This window comes from Saimiri boliviensis, chromosome 17, assembly GCF_048565385.1.
Source record: "Saimiri boliviensis isolate mSaiBol1 chromosome 17, mSaiBol1.pri, whole genome shotgun sequence".
In the NCBI taxonomy this organism is placed as follows: domain Eukaryota; kingdom Metazoa; phylum Chordata; class Mammalia; order Primates; family Cebidae; genus Saimiri; species Saimiri boliviensis.
In genome coordinates this window covers 10,620,129-10,636,607 of record NC_133465.1, presented here as the reverse complement: position 1 = coordinate 10,636,607, position 16,479 = coordinate 10,620,129, and the positions used below count along the sequence as shown (strand labels likewise).

The window sequence follows — 16,479 nt, the reverse complement described above, 5'->3', positions numbered from 1 at the left end:
TGAAGTATGCACAAGTTTTAACAGCCGAATTGATCAAGCAGAAGAAAGGATATCAGAGGTCGAAGACCAACTCAATGAAATAAAACAAGAAGACAAGATTAGAGAAAAAAGGATAAAAAGGAACGAGCAAAGTCTCCAAGAAATATGGGACTATGTGAAAAGACCTAATCTACGCTTGATAGGTGTACCTGAATGTGACGAAGAGAATGAATCCAAGCTGGAAAATACGCTTCAAGATATTATTCAGGAAAATTTTCCCAACCTAGTAAGGCAGGATAATATACAACTCCAGGTAATACAGAGAACACCACAAAGATATTCCTCAAGAAGAGCAACTCCAAGGCACATAATCGTCAGATTCACCAGGGTTGAAATGAAGAAGAAAATACTAAGGGCAGCCAGAGAGAAAGGTCAGGTTACCCACAAAGGGAAGCCTATCAGACTTACAGCAGATCTCTCAGCAGAAACCCTACAAGCCAGAAGAGAGTCGGGACCAATATTCAACATCCTTAAAGAAAAGAACTTTCAACCAAGAATTTCACATCCAGCCAAACTAAGCTTCATAAGTGAAGGAAAAGTAAAGTTTTTTTGTGAACAAGCAAGCACTCAGAGATTTCATCACTATCAGGTCTGCTTTACAAGAGCTTCTGAAAGAACCACTACACATAGAAAGGAACAAACAGTATCAGCCTTTCTAAAAAATACCAAAAACATCACCAATATAATGAAGAATTTACATCAACTAATGGGCAAAATAGCCAGCTAATATTAAATGGCAGTATTAAACTCACATATATCATTATTAATTCTAAATTTAAATTGACTAAATCCCCCAATCCAAAGACAGACAGGCAATTTGAATAAAAAACTAAAACCCATCAGTATGCTGCATCCAGACCCATCTCATATTCAAGGATACACAAAGACTCAAAACAAGGGATGGAGAAAGATTTACCAACCAACCAGAGAGCTAAAATATATAAATAAAAAGCAGAAGTTACAATTTTTGCCTCTGATAAAATAGTCGTTAAAGCAACAAAGATCAAAAGAAGCAAAGAAGGACATTACATAATGATAAAAGGATCAATGCAACAACAAGAAGAGCTAAAGATCCTAAATATATACGCACCCAATACAGGAATACCCAGATATACAATACTAATAAAGAGACTTAGACTCCCACACAATAATAGTGGGAGACTTCAACATTAATATTAGACAGATCAATGAGACAGAAAATTAACAACGATATCCAGGACTTGAACTCAGATCTAGAACAAGTAAACGTAATTAACGTTTATGGAACTCTCCACTTTAAATACACAAAATATACACTCTTATCAGCACCACATCATATCAACTTAGAAGTTTAAACGAAATGTCGGCTGGCTCCTTGTTTGTTATTCTCTTTCCTCATTTTCTTTCATGTCTCCATTATTAAGGACAATTATAGGCATACCCATATTTAGACTGCATTCTAGCCCGGGCAACAAAGCAATACCCCCATCCTCTCTCCCTCTTCCTCTTTCTTCTTCTTCTTTATTCTTTTTCTTATTATAAAAAAAAAAAAATCAATACTTGAATTTGGAAAAGGGTCAGGTGTTTTTGCAATGTGTCACCGCTGTCATTCATTGCCAGGCCAAGAACGCCCTGGCGCACGCCCTGCAGTCCTCCCGCCACGACTGCGACCTGCTGCGGGAACAGTATGAGGAGGAGCAGGAAGGCAAAGCCGAGCTGCAGAGGGCGCTGTCCAAGGCCAACACTGAGGTTGCCCAGTGGAGGACCAAATACGAGACGGACGCCATCCAGCGCACAGAGGAGCTGGAGGAGGCCAAGTATGGGCTCCGGGGTTGCAAGAGCAGAGGGGACCCGAGGACACAAGCCAAGGGAGCAGGTGTCTTGAGAGAGTCTCTCTTCCCTGCCATGCCTTGGTGGTGTCCAAAACATTCCGAATGTGCCCCCCACCCTCTGGTGGCCTCCCTGTCCTTCTTCTCGGGAACCATCCGTTCCACCCAGCTCCCCAGGGGGCTCCTTAGGAACCTGCTTTGCCACCAAGCATCTTAGGAATCTCCTGGTGACACTTGGATCCTCTCCAATCACCCAATCCTAGGTCTCAGTCTCATCAAACACCAGTCCCTTCCATGCTGTTCGTTTCTCTTCCCGTCTGACAGATGCCTTCTGAAATAGTCCACCTTTGCCAAGGGGTGGGGGGGAAAATAGTAAATCTGGTTGTCTTAGGAAAAAACTGGCCCAGAGGCTCCAGGAAGCAGAGGAGAACACGGAGACAGCCAACTCCAAGTGCGCGTCCTTGGAGAAGACCAAGCAGAGGCTCCAGGGAGAGGTGGACGACCTGATGCGGGACCTGGAGCGCTCCCACACAGCCTGTGCCACCCTGGACAAGAAGCAGAGGAACTTTGACAAGGTCCTGCCCCAGCCGCTTTCTTTGTGACGACAGCATGGGGATCATTCAAGTTGGGGAAACGCTATCTAAATGAAAATATCTGGATTTGGAAAGGGTCAAATGTTTGACAGCAGCGGTGGTGAAAGCAACAGTTTCACACTTAGATGTGTGAGCCGCCTGCACATCCTAGAAGGCCCCCAGTTGAAACAGCACTTCCCAGTTCAGGGGACTTGGGGTGTCTCTTGACTATTGTGACAGTCCCTCCAAAGGCCATTTTTTGGTGTGTGTTTTTTTTTTTTTTTTTTTTTTTTTTTTTTTTTTTGAGACAGAGTCTCACTCTGTCGCAGTGGTGTGATCTCAGCTCACTGCAACCTCCACCTCCTGGGCTCAAGTGATTCTCCTGCCTCAGCCTCCTGAATAGCTAGGACTACAGATGTGCACCACCATGCCCAGCTAATTTTTGTACTTTTAGTAGAGACAGGGTTTCACCATGTTGACCAGGGTGGTCTCAATCTCTTGACCTCGTGATCCACCCACCTCAGCCTCCCAAAGTGCTGGGATTACAGGCATGAGCCACTGTGCCCAGCCCAGCGATTTTATTTTTAGTGAAAGCTAATTCAGTTCCATTGAGATCGTAATGTCTGTGAGAATGCAGCAGAGGACCTGCAAGAATATCACAGTTTGGGGTCCCTGATCTGGAACAGTGCTCCTCCTCTTTCTTCAGTCCCTAAGGATGGAAGGGTAAAACCTCGGTTTTACTGACAGCCCTTGTTTGCATGAACTCTTCCGAGTCACCCAGGCTTTCTGCTTCTCCCATGTCCCTTTGTCATCTCCCAGGTCCTTGCAGAGTGGAAGCAGAAGCTGGATGAAAGCCAGGCTGAGTTGGAAGCTGCTCAGAAGGAGTCCAGGTCACTCAGCACTGAACTCTTCAAGATGAGGAACGCTTATGAGGAGGTGGTGGACCAGTTAGAGACACTGAGGCGGGAGAACAAAAATCTGCAAGGTGAGCTCTCTCCACCACCAGTGTGTGACACATGCCCCTCTCCTCCTGCCAACCCCTTCCCCATGTGGCCACCGCCATCTCCAGATGCCTCCTGCCCACTGCCCCACATGATCCTCACCCATCATGCCTCACATTTACTCAGTTTGCCCCAAGGCCCAAACCTTTTTCATGTAAGGCATGGCCGCAGCTAAGTCTCATTTTTGAGAACTGAAGGCACAACGGGTTGCTGAGTCCACTGCTCTGTCAGACCCTTCAGTGATTCTGTCTCTAAGTGGCTTTGCATTCTTGGGCATGCCACTGAATCTCTTAGGTTCTCAGACTTCTGATCTACAAAACCGGAAGACCACACCCAACACTTTCCAAAGCCCCTTCTGGTCCTGCATACCATGATTCTGTGCATTTCCCCCCACAACTGTTTTGTCTGGCCTTCTCTATGATCGTTTTATATAGAGCACTTTTGAAGTTTTAAGTTTCTATTCTTCACTTGTTCCCGTCTGCCGAGCGCAGGTGAGGCAACACATCCCTGTCTTGCTGACACCTCCTCTGAACGGCTTCCCTGTATTCTCTCCTGTATAAACGTCATGAATGAATCCCCAGTCCCTAAATTGCCTGGCAAATGCCTATACTATAAACTGGAGCCTGTTGAAGCAGCCTAAATCGAGCCTGTCCTTTGCAGAAGAGATTTCTGACTTAACTGAGCAGATTGCAGAAACTGGCAAGAATCTTCAGGAAGTGGAAAAGACCAAGAAGCTAGTGGAGCAGGAAAAGTCAGATCTGCAGGTTGCCTTAGAAGAAGTGGAGGCAAGTGTCTGGGACGTGACATTTGGAAATTCAGGAGGACGGGGAACTAAAAGAGGCTGCCCTTCCCCACCCCATGGGGCCCTTCGTGCCAGGAGGCCCTGAGTCTCCACTGGGAAGAACACTCAGCCATCCCAGGGGCTGAAACATTTACGGGCTGCTACCTCATCTCCTAGGTGTCCTCTAGCACATTTCCCCGTTCGAAAATAAATACATGTGTTCATTATGTCTTCAATGTCTTCCTCTCAGGAAGCAGAAAATCAATCATCTAACATCCTGAGAGCAATGGAGAATCTCTCAGTTACATTTAACATGAAGGCACAGACACTCATCTCTGACTATCAAGAATCCTGTATAACCAAAACACACCCAAAGTTTCCTGAAGCAGTCGTCGGTCATGGCCAGGATGATTGGTTGTTTCTAGGGAAATATGAACCAACACAGGATGACAGGAGAGCAATTGCCCTGTCATTTTAGAGACTAGGTTGACTCCTGATTTATGGTCACTATTAAAATAGATACCCTCAATAAAATTTTCACTAATTAGAAAGATACTCTATCTCAAGTCATAAGATAATTTGGTCATGAGAGATGCAAAGATTTAGTCCCAGTTTCATCACTCTGAGGGACATTTGGGAGCAAGCCAAATACTCAGACCACTCTGAGTATTGTTCTCTTCATCTATAAAATGGTTATAAGAATACCTATTTGCAGCCAGGCGTGGTGGCTCACATTTGTAATCCTAGCACTTTGGGAGGTCAAGGTGGGCAGATTACCTGGAAGGTCAGGAGTTTGAGACCAGTCTAGACAACATGGTGAAACCCCATCTCTACTAAAAATACAAAAATTAGCCAGGTGCAGTGGTGGGGATCTGTAATCCCAGCTACTGGAGAGGCTGAGGCAGGAGAATCACCTGAACCCAGGAGTTGGAGGTTGCAGTGAGCCGAGACATGCCATTGGAGACCCTATCTCAAAACAAAACAAACAAACAAACAAACAAACAAAAAAACACCTATTTGGGCCAGGCACGATGGCTCACACCTGTAATCCCAACACTTTAGGAGGCCAAGGAGAGAGGATCACTTTGAGCCCAGGAGTTCAGAACCAGCCTGGGCAACATAGACCCTGTCTCTACCACCCCAAAAAATTAAATTTAAATTAAAAAAAAAAAGAATACCTGTTTGATCGTATGGGGATGAAAACACCCATTCAAGAAAGTGGCCTTCCACGGCACTCTTTTGCTTTCCTCAGGGTTCCTTGGAACATGAGGAGAGCAAGATCTTGCGCGTGCAGCTAGAGCTGAGCCAGGTGAAATCCGAGCTAGACCGTAAGGTCACTGAGAAGGATGAAGAAATCGAGCAGTTAAAAAGAAATAGCCAGCGGGCAACGGAGGCCATGCAGAGCGTGCTGGATGCTGAAATCCGCAGCCGCAATGACGCCCTGCGACTGAAGAAGAAGATGGAGGGAGATCTCAATGAGATGGAGATTCAGCTGGGCCACTCCAACCGCCAGGTGGCAGAGACCCAGAAACACCTGCGCACGGTCCAGGGCCAGCTTAAGGTGAGCGTGGTGGCCGTCTCTGTGTACCTGGACGGGCCCCAGCCTGCCAGGTGGCTCTGACTTCACTCCGGGTCTCCCCTGCAGGACTCCCAGCTGCACCTGGATGACGCCCTGAGGAGCAATGAGGACCTTAAGGAGCAGCTGGCCATCGTGGAGCGCAGGAATGGGCTCCTGCTGGAGGAGCTGGAGGAAATGAAGGTGGCCCTGGAGCAGACGGAGCGGACCCGCAGGCTGTCGGAGCAGGAGCTGCTGGATGCCAGCGACCGCGTGCAGCTCCTGCACTCCCAGGTGCGCCCACCCTCACGCCTCCACTGAAGGTCCTCCCTGGGGCAGGTAGCACCTCCTGCACCCCCAGCTGCTTCCGCTGGCTCAGGGCCCACGCCATGGGAAGGAGCACCCGGTTCCTCCCAGACTAGTTGTCAAGACCAAGTTTCTTTAAGCTTGGTTCTGGGAATAACTGACTCTTGATTGACAGACTTCTGAGCTTTCTCTCATCCAAACATTAAAGATAAAACATGTTGCATGTGGAGAGAAAATCAGAGCAACAAAGGATTAAGTACTGCACAGAGCACCTGGAAGTACTACTTAAGTGGAAACCTTAGAATATTAAGATTTTATTTCAAAATAATTATTTTTGACCAGACTCAGTGCCACACCTATAATCCCAGCACATTGGGAGGCCGAGGTGGGAGGTTCCCTTAAGCCCAGGAGTTGAGGCTGCAATGAACTATGATCACACCACTGTACTCCAGCCTGGGCAACAGAGGGAGACCCTGCCTCTCTCTCTCTCTCGCTCTCTCTTTCTCTCTCTCTCTCTTCATATATATATATATATATATATATATATATATATATAAAGTTTTTAAAACTCTTTTGTTTAAAAAATAGAAAAAACAAGCAAATACATGGAAGAAAAAAATCAAGCATATCATTAACATTCCTGGGTCTCTCTTTCTTAGGTCCTTGTGAATTATATAAATATTATATTTTTGCCTCTAATTCCAGGACTTTGGGATTGCTTGATCTCAGGAGTTTGAGACCAGTTTTAATTAAAAATAAAATAAGTATATTTTGTAAAAGTATGAACAATCTTTTGCAGCCTCTTTCTTTCATTTAACAATCATGAATATATTTCGACTTCTTTTTTTTTTTTAACGACAGAATCTTGAAACCTCTGCCTCCCAGGTTCAAGTAAAAGTAATTCTCCTGCCTCAGCCTTCCAGGTAGCTGGGATTATAGGCTTGCATCACTGTGCCCAGCTAATTTTTTTTTTTTTTTTTGTATTTTTAGTGGAGACTGGCTTTTGCCATGTTGGCCAGGCTGGTCTTGAACTCCTGACCTCAGGTGTCCTCCCGCCTCAGCCTCCCAAAGTGCTGGGATTACAGGCAGGAACCATCATGCCCAGCCTCAACATCTTTAAATAGTCTTCTGCAATGTGTTTTTTAATGACAGAAAAGTAGGCTATTCTACTTGTATATTATGGTACTTTCGTTTAATCAATCCTCTGTGGTTATCTTAGATTGTTCTCAATAACAAGTTTACTATTAGAAAGACTGTTGTGATGAACTTCTTCATAACTAAATTTTCACATACTTCCATGATTACTATCATCTTAATATTTCTAGAAGTTAATAAATTTCTAAAAATGAAATTCCAGGGTATAAACAGCAAAGATACTTGTAATACATTGTAAATTGTTCTTTAATGAGGTTGTCCCAGTTATTATCTCCACTGGGAAAATGTGTGAGCATTATCTTCCATAAATTCTCAAATATTCTAGCTCTTATTTTTAAAATTTTCACCAATTTTATTGCTGAAACACACCTCACTGAGTTTTCAGTGCTTTTTGCTGCTAACGAGGTGGAATGTTATATCACATTTGCTGGTCATTTGTATTTCTTCTAGTGTGTTTCACCCATTTGTAGTTTTTGCCCTTTTTAAAATTTATTTGCTGTATTTATATGTTAAGAAGGGGAATTTTTTTCTGTAATATACATATTGCAAATGTTTTCCAGTTTGTCATCCCGCTTACAATTCTATTTATGACAGATTTTGATTATTTGCATTATTTTTCATTTTATGTAGTATGTCTATCAATCATTTCCTTGTTCCAACACCTTTTACTGAATAATCTATCCATCCTCAAATATTTGAAATTCTACTTTTATCATTTATTTAATTCTTTGATGTACAATTCTTGGGTCTGTTTCAGGACTTTCTGTTCAGTTAAGAATGAAGAAAGAGGCCGGGTGTGTTAGCTCATGCCTGTAATCCCAGCACTTTGAGAGGCCAAGGCGAGCGGATCACCAGGTCAGGAGTTAAAGACCAGCCTGACCAACATGGTGAAACCCCGTCTCTACTAAAAATACAAAAATTAGCTGGGCATGGTGGCATGTGCCTGTAATCCCAGCTACTCAGGAGGCTGAGGCAGGAGAATGGCTTATACCCTGGAGGCGGAGGTTGCAGTGAGCCGACATGGCATCATTGCACTCCATCCTGGGCAAAAGAGTGAGACTCTGTCTCAAAAAAAAAAAAAAAAAAAAAAAAAAAAGAATGAAGAAAGAATGTACAGTACTGTACCCAGCAGGTCACCCATGTGAAAAATAAGAAATGGAACAGGATCATGATTTACTTCCTTCCCCAACCAACCCTCCCCCTTCCAATGATTTTAAGTGCCCAAATAGAACCCACACCCCTGATATCTAATTATTCTCATAGAACACAAGCCTGATAAATACCAAGAAAAAGCTGGAGGCTGACATAGCTCAGTGCCAGGCAGAGGTGGAGAACTCGATCCAGGAGTCCAGGAATGCAGAGGAGAAGGCCAAGAAGGCCATCACAGATGTGAGTTCTGCTCTTCCTTCTCAGAGCTGAGAAAGGGGGGCCTCTGAGCCAGGGCGTGGCAAGTATGTTTCATCTCTTATGACCACAATCAGTTAGTGGTGGCTTCCCAGACAGATGTAAAGAGTTACAGTCCCAAACGAGGCAAAGCGGGAAGGGAGGCTGCGAAGAATCAGCAATGACTGACCCGAGTCAGAAAGGGGAGGCTCAGCATCATGATCCCAACCTTCACCTCTTCTGCATGCTCCGGGTAGGGATGGGTGGACGGGGCTTCTGATGTGCCTGTGAACTTAACCAGGCCGCCATGATGGCCGAGGAGCTGAAGAAGGAGCAGGACACCAGCGCCCACCTGGAGCGGATGAAGAAGAACCTGGAGCAGACGGTGAAGGACCTGCAGCACCGTCTGGATGAGGCTGAGCAGCTGGCGCTGAAGGGCGGGAAGAAGCAGATCCAGAAACTGGAGAACCGGGTAGAGTTTTTGAGAGGACTCTCACTCTGAAAGTGACAGCCTCAGACAGAACCACAGCCCAGAAATTGAGGTGGTGGGAAAGTGGTCACTGATGAAATAGATTGCAAATTCAGTTTCAGGGCTGCTTGTGAAATTCCCCATGAGCCTTATTTCTCTCCTTTATCTTTTTCACCTGTTCCTATGCCCCAACACACACACACACACACACACACACACACACACACACACACACACAGACACACACACACACACACCCTCTATTTTGGTATGCTCACACCTCAGTCAGTGGAATAGAATGATGTGTGTTAATGTTCCCATTCCATTTGCTGTGTAGATTCAGAGGCACACACATACATGGAAAAAAGCTATTAACATATACTTTACAGTCAGAAGATGACACATTGTGGTGAATGTACATTTTGGACCGAGCTTCCCTTCCCACATAAAATCTCCTGTTCTCTTTTCTCCCCATCTCAGGTGTCCTTCCCTCCCCAGCTGTTCCCAGCCCTCACTGCAGGCTGCAATTCTGGCTCCATACCCAAAAGAGGGTGACTGGGGCTTCTTCCTTTAGGTTGATGCACCAGAAAAGTTCAAGCCCCGCAGCACCTGGACATCTGCTCTTTCTCTATCTGAGACCGTATTCTGCACTGATGGTTCAGTGTCTTTACCCACCATTTCCTTTGTTTCCTGTCCCCCTTGCTTTTCCTTTTAGACCCGGGTGGTTTATTTCAATCATTCTTTAAATGGGCTGTACTCGCAGTTGACATTTTGGAGGAGGGCTCTGAGGAGGAGGCTGCTAGAATGTCTCTTGTCCCAGGGAGACAGGAAATGCAAGAGTGGGAGGAAAGGAGGATGAGGAGGAGGAAAAGAAAATGGAGACAACTTTTTCCAGCAGATAAGCCCCCAAATACAGTCATTCTTTGTGCAAACTGCCCGAGGATATCCTCCCCAGGCACAGGGTCCCATTAAATGTGAAAGGATTTTTTTTTTTTGAGGGGTCTGCTAAAAACAAGGCCACATAGACTTTTTGATTAACAAAAGTAAACACCAGGGAAGTGAGAACTTCCCCCCAAATTCTTTTAACGTTTATTTTCAATCATCCCCAGTCCTATTCCATTACAATGAGTTTAGGCCTGTTCTTCTCATGGATCTCTCCTATGGGAAAAGGATTAGGTCTACATGACACCTTCTGTCATACTTTGATTTCTGGGTCGGCAGGGAGCCCTCGGCCACCCTCCCCCTCCCATGGTGAGGCACCTTGACTGTCCTCCCATCCCCCGCCCAGTTATGTGACTTCCATAAGCCTAGAAAGAATTCCCAGGAAAACAAGTGTTCTGTAGAACCTGATGGAAGACAGTTTTCCGGGGGTGGAGGGTGGGGAGGTTTTTGGAAGACCGCCCAGAGTAAGACTGTCCCATTGGTAGTTTTCATAGACGATTTAGTGAGTCTACAAGCCCAGAGTCGCCCCTACTCCGCAGCCACTGGGATTCCTGGTGGAGTGGAGCATACAGCTGGCCGTTGCCCCTCCGCAGCTTGAATCTCTGGATTGTGGAGTTGGGACCACAGCCGATGACTTGCATCCTCAGTGGCTGCTGTTTCCCCCCAAGACTTCCGGAAAGGCAGAAGCAACTGTGAAATCAACAACACCTGTGTAGTTTTTGTCATTCTAACAATCCTTTCACATACTTTAATTCGATCTCCACATGCAAGGTAGGCTGGGCAGGAAATACTGTCTCCATCCTAAGCATACAGAAACTCGTGCTCAGTGGTGGCGGCGGACTTGCTTTGAATCTATCAAGCGGGGCCAGAGAGCGCTTTGACTTCTCCTGGCCCAGGTTTTCTTCATGGTCCCTGCTGCCTTACTTGATCTGTAATCAAGATCACCAGGAAGAGTTGGGCAGGTTTCGCCTGCAAGGACAAGTCAGGGGAGCTTGTGTTGCCCTTGCCAAACTACCTGGCTCCACAGGAGGGGGCAGCTAAGCAAAGCCTGACCCACCAGCTATGCTCTGTGCACCTGAGGCTGCCTGCACAGCTATGCCCTGTGCACCTGAGAACAAATGAAGGCATTTTGTTCTCACTTCCTGAAAGCACCTGCATGGACTTGTGGTGACCTGGTCAGTAAAATATGGCTCCCAATCCCTAGGAGGAGATATTCTTGGCAAAAATCTGTGACGAGTGTCACGTCAGGGTCACCACCTGAGACACTGATCACTACCGGTGGAGCTCTGTCCTGCAGACCTTGACTCAGCAACAGATGAATAAAATACATGCTCACACCTAGTACAGTGATTTGAGTGGGATCTGATGGTCCTCTGCTGCTTTCAGAGGGCAATTGCAGCTGTCTATGACTTTCTGTTCCTCCTCGCAGGTATTCAGTATAGATTTAGTAACAGAGATTCTAAGTCAACATGCTTGTGAATAATTAACATGGTTAAAAGAGTGGTTTTTATGAATAAAAGGTTTTGGTTGGGGGGGTGCCTAGAATAAACACCATTAATGGGTAAGTCCTCTTCGACCTCCCCCTAAGAGGACCATCTAGCACAAAGTTTACGTGAGCAAACAGATTAAAGTAGGGACAAAGGAATGTGGCATAAACAGACTTAACTGGGAAAGCTTTTATTATTCTAACCTTTTACCCTATGACTTAAAGTGCTAATGTAAGAACTGGCTGCCTTCAGCCCATTCCATTAAAACCTTTCAGCCTTCCAAAAAGTTTGAGACTATAATCTTATAACTCTCCCTAATATTTTCCTAATATTTTGCCAGCCACCCTGAGTGAATCTCAATAAAAATCCCATTAGGGAATCTTGAGTTCACCCTAGAATGACTGGCCCGTGAGTCCATGCAAGAAGCCTGGGAGAGCAGACTTGATTTCTGTGTTCTTTGCATCCTACCCAGGTGCGGGAGCTGGAAAATGAGCTTGATGTGGAACAGAAGAGGGGAGCTGAGGCCCTGAAGGGGGCCCACAAATATGAACGCAAAGTCAAGGAGATGACTTACCAGGTAGAGGTCCCAAAAACCTTAGCCAATGCTGTATGAACCAAGCCCCATCAGAAGTGGCCGTGGGTTTGCGGGGCCCTGCCACGTGTGCTCTGTTGGCAGGCTGAGGAGGACCGCAAGAATATCCTCAGGCTCCAGGACCTGGTGGACAAGCTGCAGGCCAAAGTGAAGTCTTACAAGAGGCAGGCTGAGGAGGCGGTGAGCACAGGAGGTCCCCGGGAGTGCCCACAGTCAGACTGTCCCTGAGGCAGCCTGGGTGTCCCTGCCATCCCTGAGTAGGAGCAGGTTCCTGGTTGGTAAAGTCCTCTGAGTCCCAGGCCTGAGTTTGCATTTGTAGGCTATAAACACAGAGACATCTGCCTGTCCTCTCCCTCTCCTGGTCCATGTTAAGCCTTCCCCCTCTCTATCACCTCTGTGCCTTCTTGCCTCACCCCACTTGGCCAGCCCCACCCATCCCCTTCATCCTACCTACCGTGACTCACGTGACCCACCCCAGAGCATCTTAGCCTATCCTGCTGGCCTTAGATCACCCTGACTCTCCCAAACCACCTCAGCCTACCCTCCCAGCCCTTCCTGCTCCCATGACCTGACCTGAGACACCTCATCCTAATTCCCACCATCTCACCACAGCCCACCCTACTAGTCCCCCCCATCTCCAGCCTTCCTCAACTGTCCCTAGTGCCCTCCACTCCATTCCATCCTTTTTGATTCACCCTTTAATCAAATAGGTGAAATCAACAGGAAAGAAATGGAATGGGCTGAAATCAGTGTCTCCCAAAGTATGCTCTGAGGACACTGGTTCCGAGGGATGTTAAAAGCAGGAGGCTGGGGCTATGGGGAGATTTTTCTTTTTTTTCTTTTTTCTTTTCTTTTCTTTTTTTTTTTTTTTTTTTTTGAGACGAAGTCTTGTTCTGTTGCCCAGGCTGGAGTGCAGTGGCGCAATCTCCGCTCACTGCAACCTCCGCCTCCTGGGTTCAAGCAATTCTCCTGCCTCAGCCTCCTGAGTAACTGGGACTATAGGCACATACCACCACACCCAGCTAATTTTTGTATTTTTAGTAAAGACGAGGTTTCACCATGTTGGTCAGGCTGGTCTCGAACTCCTGACCTCATGATCCTCCTGCCTCAGTCTCCCAAAGTGCTGGGATTACAGGCATGAGCCACCACACCCAGCTCAGCTTTTTCATTTATAGAAAATAAATAGTTTGGGAAACTCTGAGTTAAACAAAGTTACACTGGTTGCTTTACTTCAAGGATTTCTCAGATTTCGTAGATGTTGTAGAGTTTGATATGTCAGCAACTCTAAAAAAATGGAAGAGGGGTTCCAGAATATACCATTTCTCACACTTAATTGATGTTGGAACCTTCTTATTGTATGCAGAGCATCTCACAAGACTACTTTCCTGAGGACCAAAATTTAGGGGACCCTGCCCTGGACAAATGACTGAATTGCTCACATTGCTCTTTTTCCTCCCTGCCTCGGAACCTGGTCGGTTCAATCCTAGCCTCAGGGAAGCGGATTTGAACTGGTTCAGTGTTGAGAGCAATTCGTGCGCCTAGGATTAGTACAGTCCCAGCAGGACAGGCAGGCTACAGGGTGCCCAGGAGGCCACCTTAGTCAGAAAGCCTTGAAATCCCCCCAAATAGACCAGTAGAGTGGCCTGGCCCTAGACAGATGGTGCTGGGCAGAGGCACAGGACAAGGGAGACTTGGGCCATTGGTCTTTATACCTTTAGGTGTCTTGGGAGAGTTCTGAGCTTAGGTCTCCTCTAAAGATCTCTACGGAACAGATACCATATAGAAGAGGTACGAAGGAACGTGTGGAGGTCCTAGGAGGGACCGTGGCCCCTGCAAGGTGATCCAAGGCAGTACGCATGGTTGTGGAGAAAGGAAATCCTCACACTCTGGAGAAAGGGAATCCAGGGCCCTGGTGGCTTAACTCCTCAGAGGCCTTCAGGGACAGGGCACCTCATAATCAGACTGAGAGAGTCTACAGTCTCATACCCCCTCTGTCTCCTGTTCAGGAGGAGCAGGCCAATACGCAGCTGTCGAGATGCCGGAGAGTCCAGCATGAGCTAGAGGAGGCGGCGGAGAGGGCAGACATCGCCGAATCCCAGGTCAACAAGCTGAGAGCCAAGAGCCGAGATGTGGGCAGCCAGGTAAGAGCAGGTACCGGAGATGCAGGGACAGCTAAGAACAGATACTGAATATGGGGGCCAGGTAAGAGCAGGTACCTGAGTATGGCTTCTTCCCAAGAAGTCCCAAGACGCAGGGGAGTCCCATGGACCACCCAGGGAGAGCTTGGATGATGACTGTGGATTCTCTCTTGCCTGTTGCTGGTCATGCACTCCCAAATGCGACTGTTTTAGCAAAGACTCCCATGGTTCCAGGCTCTTGGGAGAAGGAGCAGTGAGGTACACTGTCACCGCTGTCTCTCCCTGTTGCTGCAGATGCTGCCCATGAAGCCCCTGCTTTGCAGGGCGTTTGTCTTGTCTCCAGTACTGTGATTTGCTTTTACAATGTGCAAAGGGAAACAATGCCATTCCTTAATACTTCTCTGACCTTCCAGATTTTCTAGCTGCTCCACTCCAAGAGGATGTTCTGTCTCCCATTTAGTTCACTCATTTCCTATGTGCATTCTTTTTTCTCCCACAGAAGATGGAAGAATGAGGCTCACCTGATGCTCATGGCCACGGGACACCTCCGAGAGAGTGGAGGGGAAATGTGTGAGAAATAAATTCTCCTAAATACTCGGATTCCCGGCTCTGCTGTGTTTATTATCGTGGTCCACTCCTCTTCCATGAAGCTGATATTTAGATTCTTGCTGCTCGATTGTAAATATAAAATAAGGAATGTGAAAGTGGAGGATCTTTGCTCCAAGTAGAAAAGATGGAAATCCAACCCACGGCCAGGTAAATCACTAGCTTCCACAAACATTTAAAAATAAAGACCCTGTATCACTCTACATCTCTTAGAATAGGTATTATCAGACAGACGAAAGATAAATGTTGATGAGGACATACAGAAAAGTCCTGTTGGTGAGGATGCAAATTAGTATGCAAAATGTGCTGTTGGTGAGGATGCAAATTGGTACAACCATTATGGAAAACAGAATGGGGGTTTTTCAAAAACTTAAAAATGGAACTACCTTATGATCTAGCCATCCCACTACTGGGTAAATATCTAAAGGAAATGGAATCAGGATCTTGAAGAGATATCTGCAGTTCCATGTTTATTGCATCACTGTTCACAATAGCCACAATGTGGAAACAACCTAAATGTGTATATGATATGTGTGTGTATATATATATATATATATCTCACACACACACACACACACACACACACACGCTCTAGATGGAATCCCAGTGCTGTCACATGCCAACTGTGTGGCCTTGGGCAAGTTATTCTCCTGGCTTAGCCTCAATTTCCTTATTCTGTAAGGTGTAGATAACAATAAAAATTATAGCTTTGCTAGGAGGGATAAGAGGGTTTGGGTTACAGCAAGAGGCACAGGGTTTCCTTTGGGATCATGGATGTCCTAAAACTGATTGTGGTGGTGGCAGTATACCTGTGAATATATTAAAAGCCATTGATTTTTACAGTTTAAACAGGTAAATTGTATGGTGTATGATTACATCTTAAGAAAACTGTGTTAAAAATCCATAGCTTCTCTTACCTGATAGTAAGTTAATAATGTATGCATGTATTAAAACATCAAATGGTGCACCTTAAATATACACAATTCCTTGTGTCAATTATACTTCAATAAACCTGAAAAAAATCCAAAAAGAAGAAAGGAAGTTGGGGGGAAGGAGGGAGGGAAGGAGGAAGGGAAGGAAGGAAAATAAAGATCCTTTTGGCCAGGCGTGGTGGCTCACGCCTGTAATCCCACCACTTTGGGAGGCCGAGGTGGGCAGATCGCGAGGTCAAGAGATTGAAACCATCCTGGCCAACATGCTGAAACCCTGTCTCCACTAAAAATACAAAATTTAGCCGGGCGTGGTGGCATGTGCCTGTGGTCCCAGCTACTTGGGAGGCTGAGGCAGGAGAATTGCTTGAACCTGGGAGGCGAAAGTCGCTGTGAGCCGAGATCGCGCCACTGCACTCCAGCCTGGTGACAGAGCAAGACTCTGTCGCAAAATAAATAAATAAATAAATAATAAAGATCCTTTCAGATATCTGTAGCATACTTTCCTCCTAGAAACTCATAATTCTTGCAAATTCATTTCCCCATTTTCTCTGTGAATTTATAGATAGGGACACTGGGGTCCAGATGGATTAATCACTCTGAGTATAGTTGTCTAGGGCAGAGTGGAAATTAGACCCTGGAGATCCTAGACTTGCAGGCTACCAAGCAACTCTGCGTTTCCATTCCATCCCTTTTAGAAGCTTTGACGTACAATT

At 46.0% G+C, this 16,479-nt stretch overlaps 1 protein-coding gene across 1 annotated transcript in view; it reads left to right on the top strand.

Moving 5' to 3' along the window:
* Positions 1–14,828, top strand: part of MYH13 (myosin heavy chain 13) — a 69,249-nt gene extending 54,421 nt beyond the window's left edge. The window contains exons 30-41 of the mRNA XM_039476794.2: positions 1,639–1,835; positions 2,239–2,422; positions 3,239–3,404; positions 4,081–4,205; positions 5,454–5,762; positions 5,847–6,050; positions 8,481–8,606; positions 8,902–9,072; positions 11,971–12,075; positions 12,175–12,270; positions 14,097–14,231; positions 14,728–14,828. Coding sequence (XP_039332728.1) covers positions 1,639–1,835; positions 2,239–2,422; positions 3,239–3,404; positions 4,081–4,205; positions 5,454–5,762; positions 5,847–6,050; positions 8,481–8,606; positions 8,902–9,072; positions 11,971–12,075; positions 12,175–12,270; positions 14,097–14,231; positions 14,728–14,742 — 1,833 coding nt within the window. The 3' untranslated portion in view covers positions 14,743–14,828. The remainder of the gene's footprint in view (positions 1–1,638; positions 1,836–2,238; positions 2,423–3,238; positions 3,405–4,080; positions 4,206–5,453; positions 5,763–5,846; positions 6,051–8,480; positions 8,607–8,901; positions 9,073–11,970; positions 12,076–12,174; positions 12,271–14,096; positions 14,232–14,727) is intronic.
* Positions 14,829–16,479: the final 1,651 nt, after the last annotated feature.